General features: G+C 40.7%; 1 protein-coding gene across 5 annotated transcripts; it reads left to right on the top strand.

Annotated features, from left to right (window-relative positions):
- The first annotated feature begins 7824 nt into the window (after window positions 1-7824).
- On the top strand, window positions 7825-19321 carry A4GNT (alpha-1,4-N-acetylglucosaminyltransferase). Of its 5 annotated transcripts, none has more exons than XM_032334107.1 (4): window positions 7825-8017; window positions 12153-12300; window positions 12507-12940; window positions 16834-19321. In XM_032334107.1, exons 2-4 carry the CDS (start codon window positions 12270-12272, stop codon window positions 17446-17448), a joined length of 1080 nt encoding a protein of 359 aa, XP_032189998.1. In that variant the 5' UTR covers window positions 7825-8017; window positions 12153-12269; the 3' UTR covers window positions 17449-19321. The 5 variants fall into 5 exon arrangements, with proteins under 5 accessions (XP_032189998.1, XP_032189983.1, XP_032189973.1 ...); XM_032334092.1 differs by lacking the exon at window positions 12153-12300 and adding an exon at window positions 11248-11436; XM_032334082.1 differs by lacking the exon at window positions 12153-12300 and adding an exon at window positions 11248-11436 and having other exon boundaries at window positions 12504-12940.
- The last annotated feature ends 430 nt before the right edge of the window (window positions 19322-19751 follow it).

Here is a 19751-nt window from a genome sequence, read left to right as displayed (position 1 = left end):
ATGGGCTAAATGCCCCAATCAAAAGACACAGGGTATCAGAATGGATAACAAAACAAAACACATCAATATGTTGCCTACAAGAAACTCATTTCAGACCCAAAGACACCTCCAGATTTAAGGTAAGGGGGTGGAAAAGAATTTACCATGCTAATGGACATCAGAAGAAAGCTGGGGTAGCAATCCTTATATCAGATCAATTAGATTTTAAGCCAAAGACTATAATAAGAGATGAGAAAGGACACTATATCACACTCAAAGGGTCTGTCCAACAAGAAGATCTAACAATTTTAAATATCTATGCCCCTAACATGGGAACAGCCAATTATATAAACCAACTAATAACAAAATCAAAGAAACACATCAACAATAATACAATAATAGTAGGGGACTTTAACACTCCCCTCACTGAAATGGACAGATCATCCAAGCAAAAGATCAACAAGGAAACAAAGGCTTTAAATGACACGCTGGACCAGATGGACATCACAGATATATTCAGAACATTTCATCCCAAAGCAACAGAATACACATTCTTCTCTAGTGCACATGGAACATTCTCCAGAAATAAAGGCCTTAAATGACACACTGGACCAGATGGACATCACAGATATATTCAGAACATTTCATCCCAAAGCAACAGAATACACATTCTTCTCTAGTGCACATGGAACATTCTCCAGAATAGATCACATCCTGGGTCATAAATCAGGTCTCAACCGGATCAAAGGATTGGGATCATTCCCTGCATATTTTCAGACCACAATGCTCTGAAGCTAGAACTCAATCACAAGAGGAAATTTGGAAGGAACACAAATACATGGAGACTAAACAGCATCCTTCTAAACAATGAACGGGTCAACCAGGAAATTAAAGAAGAATTGAAAAAATTCATGGAAACAAATGATAATGAAAACACAACAGTTCAAAATCTGTGGTACACAGCAAAGGCAGTCCTGAGAAGAAAATATATAGCAGTACAAGCCTTTCTCAAGAAATAAGAAAGGTCTCAAATATAGAACCTAATCCTACACCTAAAGGAGCTGGAGAAAGAACAGCAAAGAAACCCAGCAAGAGAAGAAAAATAATAAAGATCAGAGCAGAAACCAATGAAATAGAAACCAAAAAACTAATAGAACAAATCAACTAAACTAGAAGCTGGTTCCTTGAAAGAATAAGATTGGTAAACCCCGGGCCAGACTTATCAAAAAGAAAAGAGAAAGGACCCAAATAAATAAAATCACGAATGAAAGAGGAGAGATCACAATTAACACCAAAGAAATACAAGCAATTACAAGAACATACTATGAGCAACTCTACGCCAACAAATTTGACAATCTGGAAGAAATGGATGCATTCCTAGAGACATATAAACGACCACAACTGAACCAGGAAGAAATAGAAAACCTGAACAGACTCATAACCAGTAAGGAGATTGAAACAGTCATCCAAAATCTCCAAACAATCAAAAGCCCAGGGCCAGATGGCTTCCCAGGGGAATTCTACCAAACATTTAAAGAAGAACTAATTCCTATTCTCCTGAAATTGTTCCAAAAAAACAGAAATGGAAGAAAAACTTCCAAACTCATTTTATGAGGTCAGCATCACCTTGATCCCAAAACCAGACAAGGATCCCATCAAAAAAGAGAACTACAGACCAATATCCTTGATGAACACAGATGTGAAAATTCTCACCAAAATACTAGCCAATAGGATTCAACAGTACATTAAAAGGATTATTCACCACGACCAAGTGGGATTTATTCCAGGGCTGCAAGGTTGGTTCAACATCCGCAAATCAATCAATGTGATACAACACATTAATAAAAGAAAAAACAAGACTCTCAATAGATGCTTAAAAAGCATTTGACAAAGTAGAGCATCCCTTCCTGATCAAAACTTTTCAAAGTGTAGGGATAGAGGGTACATACCTCAATATTATCAAAGCCATCTATGAAAAACCCACTGCAAATATCATTCTCAGTGGAGAAAAACTGAAAGCTTTTCCGCTAAGGTCAGGAACACGGCAGGGATGTCCATTATCACCACTGCTATTCAACATAGTACTAGAAGTCCTAGCCTCAGCAATCAGACAACAAAAAGAAATTAAAGGCATCCAAATCGGCAAAGAAGAAGTCAAACTATCACTCTTTGCAGATGATATGATACTATATGTTGAAAACTCAAAAGACTCCACTCTAAAACTGCTAGAACTTGTACAGGAATTTAGTAAAGTGTCAGGATATAAAATCAATACACAGAAATCAGTTGCATTTCTCTACACCAACAACAAGACAGAAGAAAGAGAAATTAAGGAGTCAATCCCATTTACAATTGCACCCAAAACTATGAGATACCTAGGAGTAAACCTAACCAAAGAGGCTAAGAATCTATACTCAGAAAACTATAAAGTATTCATGAAAGAAATTGAGGAAGACACAAAGAAATGGAAAAATGTTCCATGCTCCTGGATTGGAAGAACAAATATTGTGAAAATGTCTATGTTACCTAAAGCAATCTACATATTTAATGCAATTCCTATCAAAATACCATCCATTTTTTTCAAAGAAATGGGAGAAATAACCCTAAAATTTATATGGAACCAGAAAAGACCTTGAATAGCCAAAGGAATATTGAAAAAGAAAGCCAAAGTTGGTGGCATCACAATTCTGGACTTCAAACTGTATTACAAAGCTGTCATCATCAAGACAGCGTGGTACTGGCACAAAAACAGACACATAGATCAATGGAACAGATTAGAGAGCCCAGAAATAAACCCTCAACTCTACGGTCAACTAATCTTCGACAAAGCAGGAAAGAATGTCCAATGGAAAAAAGACAGCCTCTTCAATAAATGGTGTTGGGAAAATTGCACAGCCACATGCAGAAAAATGAAATTGGACCATTTCCTTACACCACACACGAAAATAAGACTCAAAATGGATGAAGGACCTCAGTGTGAGAAAGGAATCCATCAAAATCCTTGAGGAGAACACAGGCAGCAACCTCTTCGACCTCAGTCGCAGCAATGTCTTCCTAGGAACATCACCAAGGGCAAGGGAAACAAGGGCAAAAATGAACTATTGGGATTTCATCAAGATCAAAAGCTTTTGCACAGCAAAGGAAACAGTTAACAAAACCAAAAGACAACTGACAGAATGGGAGAAGATATTTGCAAACGACATATCAGATAAAGGGCTAGTGTCCAAAATCTATAGAGAACTTAGCAAACTCAACACCCAAAGAACAAAGAATCCAATCGAGAAATGGGCAGAAGACATGAACAGACATTTCTGCAAAGAAGACATCCAGATGGCCAACAGACACATGAAAAAGTGCTCCACATCACTCGGCATCAGGGAAATACAAATCAAAACTACAATGAGCTATCACCTCACACCAGTCAGTATGGCTAAAATTAACAGATCAGGAAATGACAGATGCTGGCGAGGATGCGGAGAAAGGGGAACCCTCCTACACTGTTGGTGGGAATGCAAGCTGGTGCAGCCACTCTGGGAAACAGCATGGAGGTTCCTCAAAATGTTGAAAATAGAACTGCCCTATGATGCAGCAATTGCACTACTGGGTATTTCCCCTAAAGATACAAACGTAGTGATCCGAAGGGGCACGTGCACCCGAATGTTTATAGCGCAATGTCTACAATAGCCAAACTATGGAAAGAACCTAGATGTCCATCAACAGATGAATGGATAAAGAAGAGGTGGTATTTATACACAATGGAATACTATGCAGCCATCAAAAGAAATGAAATCTTACCATTTGCGACAACGTGGATGGAGCTAGAGGGTATCATGCTTAGGGAATTCTGGGGTGTGGGGCACAACTGTTTCACTGAGAACCATTATTTTCTCTCATCTCCCTGCCTTTGTTCCTATCCCTTTTCTTTTACTCACAACTACATCTTTAAAAAAGGGGGAAGTGACATGTGTGGATACAGTAATTTCCTGAACAAACCCAGACACACATTCTTGATGGCTACATCAAATTTTGTAAACAGAAGCATATTTAACTGGTATGGCTGAGTGGAGAACAAAAGGAGTTATTTCCAGAAACACAAAGCTAGAACAATTTTCTTAAGCATTCAGAATAGTTCTAAATATTACCCTGAGAGAGGGGATCTTACTCTGGCACCAATTCACTAATCATTAGTAAAAACATTTTTTTTTCCCAAGACTTAATGTTGATAATCACTCCTTCCTGTTTCAATTACTCTCCCATGCATGTCAAGTGTTAGGCTCTGGATTACTTCTCACTCTGCAGGGAGCTGCCTCTGTCCAGCTATCTTCTCACTATTCATATAAACCCAACACTCCAGTTTTTGTTCCAGCTTCAGAACAGTAGTGAAAGGAATTAGCAAGGTTGATAAGATATCACCATATTGGTTTTGTCCTATTGATAGCTGAATGGTTTAACAAATTTATCAGTCTCACTTGCTCAACAAATAAGTTAAAAACCGGAACTGTGGTCCCCAAAGTTCCAAAGTAAATAGGACAAGTATTGTGGGCTTGCATATTTCCTTCTCACAGTCAATCAGAGTTCAAAGAAGTTACAGAATTGAAAAGTGTGCTTTCCACGTGTTATTCAATTCAACAAACATTTATTGTTAAAAATGCCTTTTACCTTTTCCTTCTCAATACAGTGAGTCCTTTATGGCAGAGGGAGTTTAGGCCCAAACACGGAACTACTTACAGTAGAAGTTATCAGAATTTTTCCACAGGGCTAGGGGGTTGGGGAAATTTCTGCTATGGTTCTGTGGCTTTCTTTCTTGTACTGCTTTTTATTTTTTATTATTTTATTTATTTTCTTTTTAGTACTAGTTCCAAATATCTGAAGAACAGCATTGTAAAATCCAAAGAACACTGGATTCAGAGTTTTTTTCTCCATCCTGTTCATTCCTTTGAATCTATAGCAATCTGCCTTTCCTAAGGTCTCATTACTTAGCAAATAGCAGGCTCCATAGTCCATGGGATTGACCAAGTTGGGCTTATATTGCAATGGAGGAAATAAAAGATCTTTCACAAGTGGTAGAAACTCCTAGGAAAGTAGACACTATCTGGATACACATGTAACTGTCACCAGTGTATTTGGACCCATCCACTCATCAAAGGTAAACAGCTCTTTGCACACATCTACTCAGATGTCTGTTTTGGGGTCCCTAGGACCTCCTTGGCTGGTTGGAGAAGGCCTGCAATTGTGTGTTGAATAGTTTGATGAATTTTAAACAGAGTTAATGTCACAGAGGGTCAAAGAGCAGGGACATTCTTGAGGTGACATGTAGGAGAAGCTATGGATAGGTGGCATCCAGGTAAAGGGGCTGTTGCAAGCTGTGGGCCCAGGGCATAGGGTCTCCTGAAGTCCATCCTTGGAGCCTCTGGTGAGGAGCTGCTGCTGGGGCACCTGGCCACAAGCACAGAAGGTTAGGGTGGTCCAGCCAAGCAGAAAGGGGAGCAGAAGGAAGAAAAAATAGTTCTGTTCTGAGGGAGGAGGGAAGACTGAAGGGATGGATCTGGGGTCCTTGGGAGGTTTCTGATAGAGTGGTTCAGGTGACAGGAGGCCTCCTCAGAGGGACTTAGAAAGGACCTCACACTGAGGCCCTGAAAGGTGCCTGCCACACTCCGCCACACCCGCCATCCTGTACCAGTGACACACTGCTTGGCTTCTGCACATGCCTAATCCCCTCTCACACAGGGCCGAGGATTTCCTTTTTCAAGGTTTACTGGGAAATAGATTTCTTTAATCTGAAAACAATAATGTTTGTCATCAGGGAGTTGAAATACCATCTACGGTCATCATTTTATGTTCTTTTTGTCCCTTCTTCACTGTGGTGGACAGTGAGCATTGCACTTTGCCTTACCAAGAGCTCTTTCACGCTCACTGTGGGCCTGCAGTCAGTTATCTTCCAGAGCGCATGAGGGAGCCAAGGCTCCCAGCAGACCTGGGGTCTTGTCCTGGTGCCCTCAGCCTGGGGCGGATAGTGACATGACTGTAAACTCAGTGCTCTTTTCTTCATACCATCTCCTTAGATCTTGTGTAGACAGGTCCTACTTCTTGTGCTTTAGGATTTCAGGGCATCACCAAGGTTTACTTTCATTTTTGGGACAAAGACTACCAACTACTTCACTGTTCTCTGATTTCACCACTTGCTCAGTGATTTTGACCATGCTGCAAGCAGCTAGAAGGCACTAGGATATGTGAGTACCTGAGACATAGGCATTCGGGATGTATTGCTCCCCCAAATTGGAGCCTTTTAGTTACCCCAGAGTGGGGAGCAGGAGCTCTGCTCTCCCCTACCCACTGCAGAGAAAGAAAACCAATCCATCCAATGCTAGGGAACTCCAGAAAGATGCCAAGGCACGCTGAACATAGAATTCCTAGGTTCAGAGAATAAATTCAGTTGCAAAGAAAGGTGTGTGTGGAGGCCCAAAGAGCTGTCCTGGGGAGCCTTGGCCACATAGAAACAGGAAGCCAGAGACGAGTGGGAGAGTTATACCTTCCTTGATGTAGGACCTGTTATGTCAGGATCCAAAATTTGCTCAGGGGGGTACCTCCGTTTTCATACCAGAACACCCGGGGGGAACACCAGGTGGACACTTGATCATGGCTGGGAGAATGAGGCTCTGGACTGAAGACAGGTAACTTCCTGAGCAGAGGATGTCTCTGAATGCTGTTACTGAGTGATCCTGTCAGGGGTGCTGGGGAGCAGACCATAGGAGAGTGACGCTGACTCCTGAGATGTGGGGGCTGCTGTATCAGTGGAGGCTAATGAAGCTGACCTCCTGAAACTGACAGAAAGTTTCTACACCAAAGGGCGACCGCTGGGCAAAAGCACCCTTTCCGAACCCACTTCACTGAAATCGGGGAATCAATTCCCATTCCAGATCACCAGGTCCTTGGACTACTGGGGTTTGTCCATTGCTTTGTAGTGATGGCTTTGCTTTTCTTTTAATCGAACCTGTGTTTGCAAAGTTAGAATCCATTTATAGGACTGTCTAATGAGGAAACTTTCCCACATCTCTGCCCATAATTTTGACTGAAGTGAACTGCCCAGGTGCACAGTCTATTGGCTCCAGGGTTGTGCTATGATACATTTAACCCTCCCTGATAGGTCCACAAACAGGCAGGATTGGTGTATAGGTCACCTGATAGATGGTGCAAACACCTTATATTTCCCAAGTCTCTGTGTTTGAGGCATCTTAGTAAAAGGAGAAGCATCCTGAGAAATTCTTGTGTTTGGTGTTGAGCTTCTGCCAATGATTTAATTCCCCCAGTTTTTGAATTGGATGATTAAGTGGTGATTTATTGGGAAGTATAGTAGGATATCAGGAAAAACTTATCATTGTTAAGACTTCAGATATTGGTTAACTGCAAGTTCCTGGCTGGAAGGTGATAAAATAAAGGAATCTTTCAACTTCTAATGTTTGTGGGTCCTGCCCCTGGGCTTCCAGGGAAGCTATACTTAAACACTTACCAAGGTCAAAATGACTTTGCAAAACCTCAGAGTATGGGCTTTAATTCTGCCATGAGCATACACTGTACATCTGATTTGTTTAAAAAAAAAATAACAAAAAAGGAGCATTCCAAACGCAAAGATAAGAAAAAGGAAAAAACCTCCCTGGTTCCCATGATTTTTAAAGTTATACAGCCTTGCATATACTAGAAGCTTATGATAAGGTCTGCATCTTTCTGAAATGTCCTTTGTCTAATTATTTGTAACTTTTTAAGAGTGCACCAAATGTTCCTTCAGCAGATCACCCTCTTCTTTGTGAAGATTGTGTATCCTGGGCAACTGCCCTAGCTTGAGTTCAAATAAAACTCTTTCTTTTAAATATTCTAGAAGGTTTATTCAATTTGCATGGATATAGCAATTTTCTTAGATATAGCCAGCAGGGTAGCAGAGCAACTCTTGTGAGATCACCTGGGGGTCCCCTGGAACACAGGCTCGGCACCAGCAGGGGTCTTTGGGCCCCTCCAACCTCTTAGCACCTCAAAGGTGTATTGGGTGAGTTCTTCCCATATCTGAACCTCTTCAACTGGAGTTGAAGAGGTTCCTGACTTTTACTGGAGCTGTTGAGGGTTACCAGTAATATTCTCTAGGTGGAGGTAACCTAGAAGGGTTGGGGTGGATGGGCTGGTCGTTTTGATTTGGCATTATGCTAATTGATGTTATTAATATAAAGCTTTATTGAATTTTCCGGCTAGAAACACGACAGACTGAATCACTCAGCTTCAGGGAGAAAGGACACTTGCTCCTTCAGGCCAAATGGTGCTTTCAGGTGACTGAAAGCCTAAAGGAGCTGTCTCAGAAAACTCCTGCAGGCTCGATGCACCGCACACACTGAGCCTCTACTTGGAAGTGGTTACTCAAATGGGACATTTTCACTAAGAGTGACTGGAGTCTCAGATGACCTAAGTGAGATTCTTTTGACATGTCTGAATTTGTTTTCTTGTGCACACAATTAGAGAAAACCAATCATAAGACTAACCAACCAGAAGCTAGGAAGCCATTTGTTTCGATTAGTAAAGCCCCCAACCTTGGGGAGGGACCAATGACCACAGAGGCACTCTGGGTTTCATTTGGCTTGTTGCTGCAGCTTTGGTATCTTTGGGCAAAACTGGCCTTGTTCTAATTGGAAAATGAAAAAGGACTCATTAATGGATTCATAGATTATATGCTACCTTATGATTAGATTTGTTTTATAAAAGAGAGATATTTGGAAATTGGATCTGTAATGTCCTCTCCACAAATGTTAGTGAATTAAAGGCTAGATTTTGGTAGCATCTTGTTTGTGTATATGTGTCTATATGTGTTATAAATGTGACATATTTTCTCTACCTCCGAATGGTATTGCTAAAAATTAATTTGTAAAAGAGCTCTTTTTAATTAGCTTAAAGGCAAACACTTGTAAAAACCTGCTGTTCTAAAACTCAGAAAGGTAAGAACTAATCCAAATGTTTTTCAAGTTCATGTGATCTGGGATAATCTTTAATAAGTTAAAATTCAAGTTTTTTGGTTTAATTAAAATAGACAGGGCAGCTGAAGGGGGCATGGAGGGATGAGGTAACTGGGTGATAGACATTAAGGAGGGCATCTGATGTAATGAGTGTTATATAACACTGGGTATTATATAAGACTGATGAAACACTGACTTCTACCTCTGAAACCAACAATACATAAGTCAATTTAATTAATTAATTAATTAAGTCTCCCACCCTTCCAAAAAAATTAAAAATAAAGTTAAAAAATAGACATGTCTTTAGAGTTGTTAACTTTAAAAATAATGGTTGATTTTGTCAGCCTCATGAAGTATTCATGGGTTATTGTTAAAAACAAATAAGTTGAATGAATAAAAAGTTTTTTTAATAAGGTGGAATACTGAAATATTAATTACTAAACATAGGTTTGTTTGCTTTTGGTTCTTATTACAAAGAAACTAAAGATAAATTTGGGTCTGCTTATAAACATGCATTATGCTTTATTGAAAGTTGTACTATGAAAAAACACATTTTTAGAAATTATGAAATATATCTATAAATTGGCCAATTTAAAGAATTCTGATATAACAGACAGCTCATAATTGCTTCCTACTTAGTTTTCACCTACAGACTGAGGTTTTTAAGAATTAAAATTCTGATAAATGTGATTGAGACTGTTGGAAGTAATATGGAAAGCAACTCTGTACACAGGAAAGTGAGAGGTATATATTGTATAAAGAATGAAGATACATTTTTTTGAGGAATAAAAATGATTTTGTCCTGAAATGAGATTGATTGTTTAGAGAGGAAAAAGGACAAAGTCTTAATGGAAAAAGAAAGTCATAAAATGTTAGTGAAGGAGAATCTTTAGAAAATAATTTTATATATGGTCAAGACTAAGATTGGAATGAACGAATTTTGAAAGTGCACTAATAAAAGATTGGAATTTGGTTTTTCTCCCTGTTAAAAAGACAGGGATTGGATTGTTTGTCTGCTCTTGGTAAGAAATTATGAAAAAAAATTTTTTTTTCTTTTTCTGCACAGAAAAAACAAAGATCTATGTTTTGTCTTCACCAGTTTTTTTGATTATGTAAGAAAATTAAAACTTCTCAATATTAAAAAAGCTAAATTTTGTTAACAAATATGTATGCTATATTTGCTTTTGGTACCTCTTAAGGCCATCTTTGTTAAACAGATTAATTAAGGTTTTCTTTTTTCAGATTAATTAAGTTTTAAGTTTTGTGATGATCTGTAATCCTATTTAAGGATATGCTTTTGAAACTTCTCAGCTTTTTAACAAACTTCTCCCAAATTCAAATTCTAAATGTAATCTTTTTGACTAATTAGAGTTATTTATTTGGTGTGTTAATTGGTACTAACCAATGGGTTAATTGATTAGTACCAATTAACACACCAAATAAATAACTAAATGAAGTCTTTTTGACTAATTAGAGTTGTTTATTTGGTGTGTTAATTGGTACTAACCAATTAGCCAATTGGTTAGTACCAATTAACATAATTTTGGTATGTTTATTTGGTATGGTACATGGGAAGCATTGTCAAACAAATGATGGTAAACTTTCTTAAGTTATGTTGTGTGGGCAAACGCTATAACCATTGCAGAAATCACATAAAATTCCTAGTTTTAATATGTCCTGTTATAATGTCATCACTTGAAATTCTACTTATTGAAATTTTATGTGTCACAAAAATAACCAAATTTCCTTGTCAACTGCATTATAACAGTCAGACTTTTAACCATGGCTATTTTTGAGTCATTTGTCATTTATAGTTATTGTCCTAATGCTCTTGAAAATGCCTTTCAGCTTTAAGAAGATCCATGTAAAGGACTTTTGATGAACACAGGTTTCTGGTATCTTTAAGATCATAAAATAAAACTGGGTAAGAATCTCTAGAACTAATGGAAAAATTGCATTCAAACAGAACAAGAATGAATTACATGAGACGAACTGAATTGAAAAAGATGATTATAATTTTTATGATTCTTGTTTAAAACATTGCTCTTTCTCTATTCTTTCGCTATTTCTCTATTTCTCCAGATTCAAGGAAACCTTTTCTCTTAAGGTATCTGTGAGTTAATAGAAATTTGGTAAAATATTCCATTGTAAGCAAATAAAAATAATGATCTTTTCTCCCTATCCAAACCCTCCAGAATTCAGAACTCAGTATTCTTTCTCTCAAGGCAATTATAGTCATTTGCATAAATCCAATGAGAATCTGTTCTCCTTGTAACAGGACACCCTTAAGAACATTGGCTGTGTTACCAAAGCTTTAACTGGAATGTCATATTTGAGAGACACATGCATAGACTCAGATATGACCGGAGAACTTTAAGGAATGAAGGTTGGCTTTATGGAGTCAATAAAACCCTTTGGAAATATTGGCCTGATACCTTGCTTATAGAGTTCCCAGGAGCCTTACCAGGTGAGTAAAGAATGTCACTTCCTGGCAGATACAGGAACCTCAGGATATTTTGGGGACTTCAGGAAGAGAGGAATTCTCCCAAATCTATAGGTATTGTAGATGAGTCTGATGGCAAGTATTTGGCTTGGCTTCTGGCCTTGAGAGGCTATTAAAAGTTCAGTGTGAAATTCCTTATAAAAAGTTCCAGCAGTGCAGATTTTCTGAAACCCATATGATCGATCACAATTCTTGCTATTAATAATTAGGCCAGGGGCATCTGTGTGACTCAGAGGGTTAACGCCTCTGCTTTCGGCTCAGGTCATGATCCCAGGGTCCTGGGATCCAGCTCCCCATCAGGCTCTCTGCTCAGCGAGGAGCCTGCTTCCTCCTCTCTCTGCCTACCTCTCTGCCTACTTGTGATCTCTGTCTGTCAAATGAATAAAATATTTTAAAAAAATAGATAGGTCATATTTGTTAAAATGGACTTTTTTCCCTCAAATGAATTAGTTTTAATTTGGCTATCTTCAACAGAAATGAGGATGATTTTAGAGAGAAAAATTAAGTTGAAACAACACATCCTTATAGGTGTTAGATTCTAGTTCTGATTAATTGTGTTTGAATGGTTGTTGTGTGCCTATAAAACTGGGCTGGATCCTGAATTCTTCTGATTTCCTCAAATACCTGGCTATGACTCTCCAAATGAAGGTTTCCAATTTTCTCCCATTCTCTTGACTTAGAAACCCTGAGAACCAAAAATGCCCCTTTCCCTGAAGCCCTGGAAACTGAAGCAAGACAACCTGGGGCAAACTTCAGAAAAATTTCTACCATAGCTCAAGTCTTAATGCTCTCTCTTCATGCCTGGTACTCTATGGGTCCCTCAAAAGGGTGAATGATTATTTTCCTCAAATCCCTCAGATAAACCCCAGTGAATGCATTTTTCTTTTACTATTATTGTACTTGATTTTACCCTATTTTTTGAGGATTTAAAAATCTAATCTTAGAAGTGATATTTATGTCCTATTTTCTTGCATGCTGTCTTTATCAGGTATTGTGTATGTATTTTTGTAATGAATTGTGTTTCTTTCAAGCAGCAGGCCAGGAGAGAGACGTAGACATGCTGAAGGAGCTCCAGCTCTTCCTGTTGGGCATCCTGCTGCTTGTCTGTGTCTTCTTCTACCAGCTCAACGTCAAGTCCAGCTGCCTCTTCTCCTGCCTTCCTCCCCAGAAGTCCCAGCAGGACCCCGGAGCCCTCCTGGGCCATGGGCGTGGCATCGTGTTCATAGAGACCTCAGAGAGAATGGAGCCAACTCCACTGGTCTCTTGTGCTGTGGAGTCTGCTGCCAAGATTTACCCTGGGCAGCCTGTGGCATTCTTCATGAAGGGTCTCTACGACACCACGTGGCTACCCTCAAACTCCACTTACCCAGGCTTTTCCCTCCTCTCAGCAATAGACAATGTTTTCTTCTTCCCTTTGGATATGGAAAGGCTGTTTGAAGACACACCATTGCTTTCATGGTACACTCGCGTAAGTGTTGAGAGGCTCTTAGAAGGTCAGCGTTGGGATGGACTGCAGAAAAGGGGTGCCATCTGCTTATTTTATGGATAGGTAAACGGAGCACAAGGACTCAGTGTCAGAGATGGGACTAGGACCCAGATCCTGGCCTTCTTTCTACAGCGTTGAATCCTGATTCAAATAAGCAAGAGAGACTTAAGTTAGGTTCATCTTGAGCCTCTTGTCTCATGCCTCCAGCCTTATTTCTTAGGAACAAGTTTTCCTTTGAGACTATTCTTTTTTTTTTTTTTTAAGATTTTATTTACTTATTATTTGAGAGAAAGAGAATAAGAGAGAGAGAGAGCATGAAAGGAGAGGTCAGTGGGAGCAGCAAACTCCTTGTCAAGCAGGGAGCCGGATGTGGGACTTGATGCCAGGACTCCAGGATCATGACTTGAACCAAAGGCAGTTGCTTAACCAACTGAGCCACCCAGGCGCCCTCCTTTGTGACTATTCTGAACCGAATGAGTTTCTAGATCTTTTCTGGGGACTATAACCACTTATTTTAATTTATTTAAACTTATCTATGTTGAACTTTATTTTTTTTTGCATCTAAGTGGGAATCCAGGCAATATTTAATTTGAAAATTATGTGAACAGAAAATTCGTGAAGGATCAGGCAGAGTGCTGTTATATGAGATTGGGTTATATTAGGATATGACCCAAGAAATATCTTTTTTCTTGGGTCATATCTTATGATCCAAGAAAACTCCTGGAGCTCTTGAGAATTTTGTAATCTTCATCTTGATAACATAGCATAATAAGGAAATAATATTTCAATTAAACATTTGTCTCACAGAGAACCCATGATTGGATAATGCTTAAGGAAATTACAGTAGAACCACTTAATAATTTCACTATGCAGTTTTTAGCTGTGACATCATATAAAGACTACAATACAATACAATAAAAGAATAAGTACACCTACATTATAATGTAATTGTAATTGTTTTAGTTATATATCCCACCCCTCCAATCTATGTGGAAGAAAACGACCTGAAGAAAATAATACAATGCATGGTAGTAGTATGGGTTTTTATGTGATTCGATTAGGAGTGTATTTAGTGATGAAAATATGTTCATTTTAAAAATAAAACTATCTTAAAAACTCAAAGGTAATTTAAAAATCAACATCCAAATAACACCATTTGCTTGCCATATAAAATCCTTTCTAAGTTTAAAGCAGAGGCTAGACCAAATGGCAGCAAACATTTTCTCTGTAAAGCACCAGACTGTAAATCCTTTAGGTTTTACAGGCCAAGAGGCAATAGTGAAGCCACTGTGCACCTTCTTGTGTTAGTTTCCTATGGCTGCTGCAATAGATGAACACACACTGGGTGGCCTGAAACGGCAGACATTTCTTCTCTTACAGTTATGGAGGCTACAAGTCCCAAATCTGTTTCACTGGGTGGATGTCATGGTGCTGGCAGGGGCCCAGTTCCCAGGGAGGCTCTAGAGAAAAATCCTTCCTGTGGAGATCTGCACATGTCCTTTTCCTCTGTGTGTGTGTGTGTGTGTGTGTGTGTGTGAGAGCATTCCCTCTACATCTGTCTTTAAATGATACTTGTGATAGCATTTAGGGCTCATCAGGACAAGCCAGAATAATCTCCCCATTTTAAGATCCTTACTGTAATCCCAAATGCAAAGACCCTTTTTCTCCACACAGTGACGTTTGGAGATTCTAGACTCTAGTGCCTGAGGTCTTTGGGTGGTGGTCATTATTCAGTCTACTGTCCTGGGGGAAGGACACCCCAGTTGCTACATACTGCCATCTGGAGGTATTTTCTGGACTATGCGACAGGCCTGTGGGGGAGGTGCCTAGTTTTACTCTTGGCCCTGTGGGACTTCTAGATCTCAGTGTGCCCATCTCTTCTCCTGAAGAGTCTTGAGCTCTCAAATTGACTCCCATCAGGAGGGGATGGAGCAGCTCACCACACTAAGATTACACCTGCATCCACCAGCACACCCCAACAATTAGGCAGCAGCCAGCATGAACCCCTGGGAGGAAGCAGGGCAGGCCAAGGGCCAGGGAGACAGTCCCTGGCAGTTGAGGGGGCCCCTGGGGTGAACAGGCTGGCGAGGTCCCTGTCGCTCTCAGGGCTAGCCTGGTAGAGGGTGTTCCAGGAGTACTAAACAAGAACAGGCAGTGTGTTGGCCTACTTTCCCCACACCTGGGGTAGGCGAACATTAGCTAAATGGTGCTTTGCACCTTGGACAAATAAATCTCTGCTCCAATTGTCTTGGACGATGCCACATACTACACCCCCTTCCCCCCGCTTTTTGCCCCTCACAGACTAATCATGTACATGAGGAGATGAAAGCCTCTGCTGTTCTGAACTAAAGAAACGTTAACTTGATTCAACACAGCATTTTCCAAACTGATTTGAGCATGGATGCCTCGGTAGGACATCAATGTTTTCTTAGAGCTAATGTTCCAAAGGGTGTAGTTTGGGTTCCCCAAGCGGTACGTCAGTTTTACAATGTTAAGTTTTCAGAATAGGGTGGCTCTGGGACACATCTGGCCACATCAACAGCCTTCCTAACTTGTCTCTGTGCTTCCACCCTTGCCACCTCCCAAGCCCCACCCCTGTCTGTTTTCCACATAGCAGCCATCATGACCCTTTTAAGACTAAGTCAGATCACTTGACTCCTTTCTTCCAAACCTTCCAAATAATTTCAGCCTTTACCCCAGCCTATGTGATCTGCTCTCCCTCTCCTCCCATCCCTCTCTGCCCCCACATGCTATCCCTCTCCTTCACTACTCTGCTTTGGGCACTCTACCTCTTTTCTGTTCCTGCACATAGCGAGCGAGGTCCTACCTCAGGGCCTTTGCACTTGCTGTACCTCTACCTAGAACCCTCTTCTCTGAGATATTGGCATGATTCCCTCATCAAATTCATTAGGTTTCTACTGGAAGCCAAGATAAGATAGGGCTCCATCCTGTTCCCTTCATAGTCCCCTTATCCAGCATTTTTTCCTGCACAGTCCTTATGAACCCTCAACTTATCATATATTAATTTGTTTATCATCTATCTCCACCTAGCAGAGATTTTTGTCTGTCTGTTTACTGCTATCTCTTTAGCAACTATAACAGAGCTTGGCACATAGAAAGTAGGCCCTCCATGGATATTATTCAAGGAATTAACTACTGAAAGAAGACATGCATGCATTTTAAGAGTCTTCTACCAATTTCTCAAAAAACATACATATTGATCTATTTACAGTTTCTTAGTTTATTTTTTTTTCTTTATCAGTTTTCAGCATTTTTAGGACTCAAGAAATTCTTTCTTCACAGTTTCATATTTGTGGTCAATGTACACCCTGCTGTGGGCTCCTGGGTAGCTCAGTCCTTAAGTGTCTGCTTTCAGCTCAGGTCATGATCCCAGGATCCTAGGAGGGCTCCCTGCTCAGCGGGGAGTCTTCTTCTCCTTTTCCTACCTGCTCCCCCACCCCCGCACCCCCACTTGTGTTTCCTTTCTCACTGTGTCTCTGTCTGTCAAATAAAGAAAATGTTTAAAAAAAAATTACACCCTGCTGAAAATGACTCAATGTGTTTATTGTGAAATCCCTGCTGGGTTTCTTCTTTACCATTCCATTGTTTCATTTTTTTTTTTTTTAACAAATTCACAAAATCTTTAAAAGCTGCTAAAATCTTCCCATTGTTACTGACTGCTGCAAACTTGTCACTTGAAGGCAAATTTTTGGGTGGAACTAAGTTTGGTAAATTTGCAAAATTGGGCTTTTGTCCAGTAGATTTTTGAGAAGCTGGCTTGCTTCCTTCTCCACAGCCACCCTGGGCTGGCCTCCTGTTGGGACAGCCCACCCTGTCCCCCTGCTGCTGGGGCTGATTTGCTCTTGTTCTTGCAGATCAATGCCAGTGTGGAGAGCAACTGGCTCCACGTCAGTTCTGATGCGTCCCGCCTGGCCATCATCTGGAAGTATGGCGGCATCTACATGGACACCGATGTCATCTCCATCAGACCCATCCCTGAGGAGAACTTTCTGGCTGCACAGTCTTCTCGGTACTCTAGTAATGGGGTGTTTGGTTTCCTCCCCCACCACCCCTTCCTGTGGGACTGCATGGAAAACTTTGTTGAACACTACAATTCAGAAATCTGGGGCAACCAGGGTCCCAGTTTGATGACGAGGATGTTGAGGCTGTGGTGCAGACTTGGAGACTTCCAGGAGGTGAGTGACCTCAGGTGTTTGAACTTGTCCTTTCTACACCCCCAAAGATTTTACCCCATATCCTATCCGGAATGGAGGCGCTACTATGAAGTCTGGGACAGAGACCTGAGCTTCAATGACTCATACGCCCTGCATCTGTGGAACTACATGAACAAGGAAGGGATGACTGTGGTCAGAGGAAGCAACACGTTGGTGGAGAACCTCTGCCGTAAGCACTGTCCCAGGACTTACAGGGACCTGATTCAAGGCCCAGAGGGCTCAGGGACTGGGACGCTGAGTGCAGGTAACAAATAGAGGCAGCATTGGGCTGTTGCTGCTGAGTCGTAGGACCGAACACTTCCGGGAGTGGCAGTGTTTGGTTCATGCCCACATTCCCCAGGGGGGTGGGGCTGACCCATGTATCAGTTAGGGTCATCTCTCTCTGTAGTAGAAAATTCCCAAAGACATCAGTGTGTAAAATATAGAAGCTTTTTTCTATCTCATGTAAAAGATGTCTGAAGGCTGGTGATTCGGGGAGTGGGGGTGGGTATTGTCACTACGATCATTGGGGACCTAGGTTTCTTGCATCTTTTTGTTTATCATTTGCCATCCTTAGTGTCCCATAGCCCATGGTCTATATGGTTGCTTGATCTCCAGCCCATTATGTCTGCACTTTGGGTAGGAGGGAGGGGGGTACACCTCCTTTATTTTATGAAGACCTCCTACAAGTCCCTTATAACACTTCCCCTTACATCTCACTGGCCAGAGTGTAGCTGCAAGAGAGGCTGAAAAATTCAAGGAGGAAGAGGAAATGGGTGTTAGGAGAGACAGCTAACAGTTTTGCTACATGTTACATTTACTTCTGTAAGATTAATTTTAAGACCTTAGAGAATTGACTGAGGAAAAAGAGACTTGATCTCTGGTCCTGATTTTGATATTCATTAATGCTTTCAGTCAATGAGCATTAACTGAGTCCCTTCGGTGTGCCAAGCACTGATTGAGTTGCAGAAGATAGAGTTGGATCCAGCAGACAATGTTCTGTCTCAGTCAGTCTGGGCAGCACTAGCCAAGTGTCACAGCCTGGGTGGCATATAAACAACAGAAATTGAGTTCTCACAGCTCTGGAGGCCGGTAGTCTAAAATTAGGGGGAGGATCCTCTTCCGGTGGCAGAGGGCACTTTTCTTGTTGAATTTCGTGTAGTGGAAAAGGTCAAGGGAAATCTCTGGGGTCCTTTTTATAGAGGAACTGATCCCACTCATGAGGGCTTCACCCTCATGACCTAATTTGCTCCCAAAGACCCCACTCCTATCATCATCCCATTGAAGGGTAGGATTTCAACATATGCATTTTGGTGGGACAGGAACTTTCAGTCCATTGTAGGTCCTTCGTACTTATTCTAATGACTGGCCACATCCCCCCTCTTATACCCTCTTGCTTTTCCCAGGGAGTCTGCTGATCCCTACCTTACCTTAATTGGCTTATAAAAGCAAATTACAAATTCTAATTTTTACAAACCATTTCCCCTTTAACAGTCACATAAAAATTTATCTCCCCCCTCCAGGATGTATGAGAATCAATATTTCTTCTATAGATATTCATCAACCAAGATTTTCTAGCACTTTCCTTTTGGTAGTTGGCTTTATTGGAAAATAGTTTCTGTTTTTTCCAAATATAAAAATATGATGAGTTTTCAAACTACATGGCCCCCCACCCCATCCCCTTTCACTGTGCTGTTTCCCCCTTTGGGAATCAATGCTCTGACAGTCTTATTAAAAAATACAAGTTATGTCTCTGGCCCAGCTTTATTTATTTCTGGCTACTTGCTCTGGATTCTTAGATATCTGACACCATGGTCAGATTTTGGGGCCTGCTGCTCCCCCTCACAGCTAAACTCCTGCTGGTTTTCAGCTCTCATGATTGTCCCCCCAGGTGAGGATTTTCAGAGCTCACCCTTTCTGAGAGAATAGTCACAGACATTGGATTTCATTTCTGCATCTGAAGAATACATGAGAAATGGTTATCCAACTAACATTCCCAAAGGTTCTGAAGGGTTTAATTAGGAATAACTTTAATATTTCTTTTTCCTTTCATTTTCTTTTTCTTTTTTTTTTTAGAGAGATTGCGTGCACACCCCTGGGAGCAGGATGGGGGAGGAGCAGAGGGCGAGGGAGAGGGAGAGAGAATCTCAAGCAGCACAAGCCCGAGATGGAGATCAAACTCATGACCCTGAGATCATGACCTGAGCTAAAATCAAGGGTCCGGTGCTTAACTGAGCTACCCAGGCACCCCAGGAATAGTTTTAATATTTTAAAAATATCTGAGGTGTTTCATGATGGGACCAAATAGGTCAATCTGAATGTCACATTTCCTTATGTGGGGCTGTGATTATACGAATTCATTGCATTGATGTTGATAATTTGATGTTTATAGGGAGATTTATCTGAGAATAAAATGTCTTTAATAAAGTGTCAGAAATAAATTAATAATGTATTGCTTAAGAAGTACAGTTTGTTTTGTAAGAAAGGATATGTCAAGAGGTGGTAGTGAGGGTGGCGGAGCAAGGGGCTAAAAGCAGTGAGTAGTAAGAAGTGTGGGATTTCTGGGGTTCCATTTGGCC

The sequence above is a fragment of the Mustela erminea genome, chromosome 1 (genome assembly GCF_009829155.1).
Source record: "Mustela erminea isolate mMusErm1 chromosome 1, mMusErm1.Pri, whole genome shotgun sequence".
Taxonomy (NCBI): Eukaryota; Metazoa; Chordata; class Mammalia; order Carnivora; family Mustelidae; genus Mustela; species Mustela erminea.
Note: the sequence above shows the minus strand (reverse complement) of the source record. Positions and strands in the feature narration are given on the sequence as shown.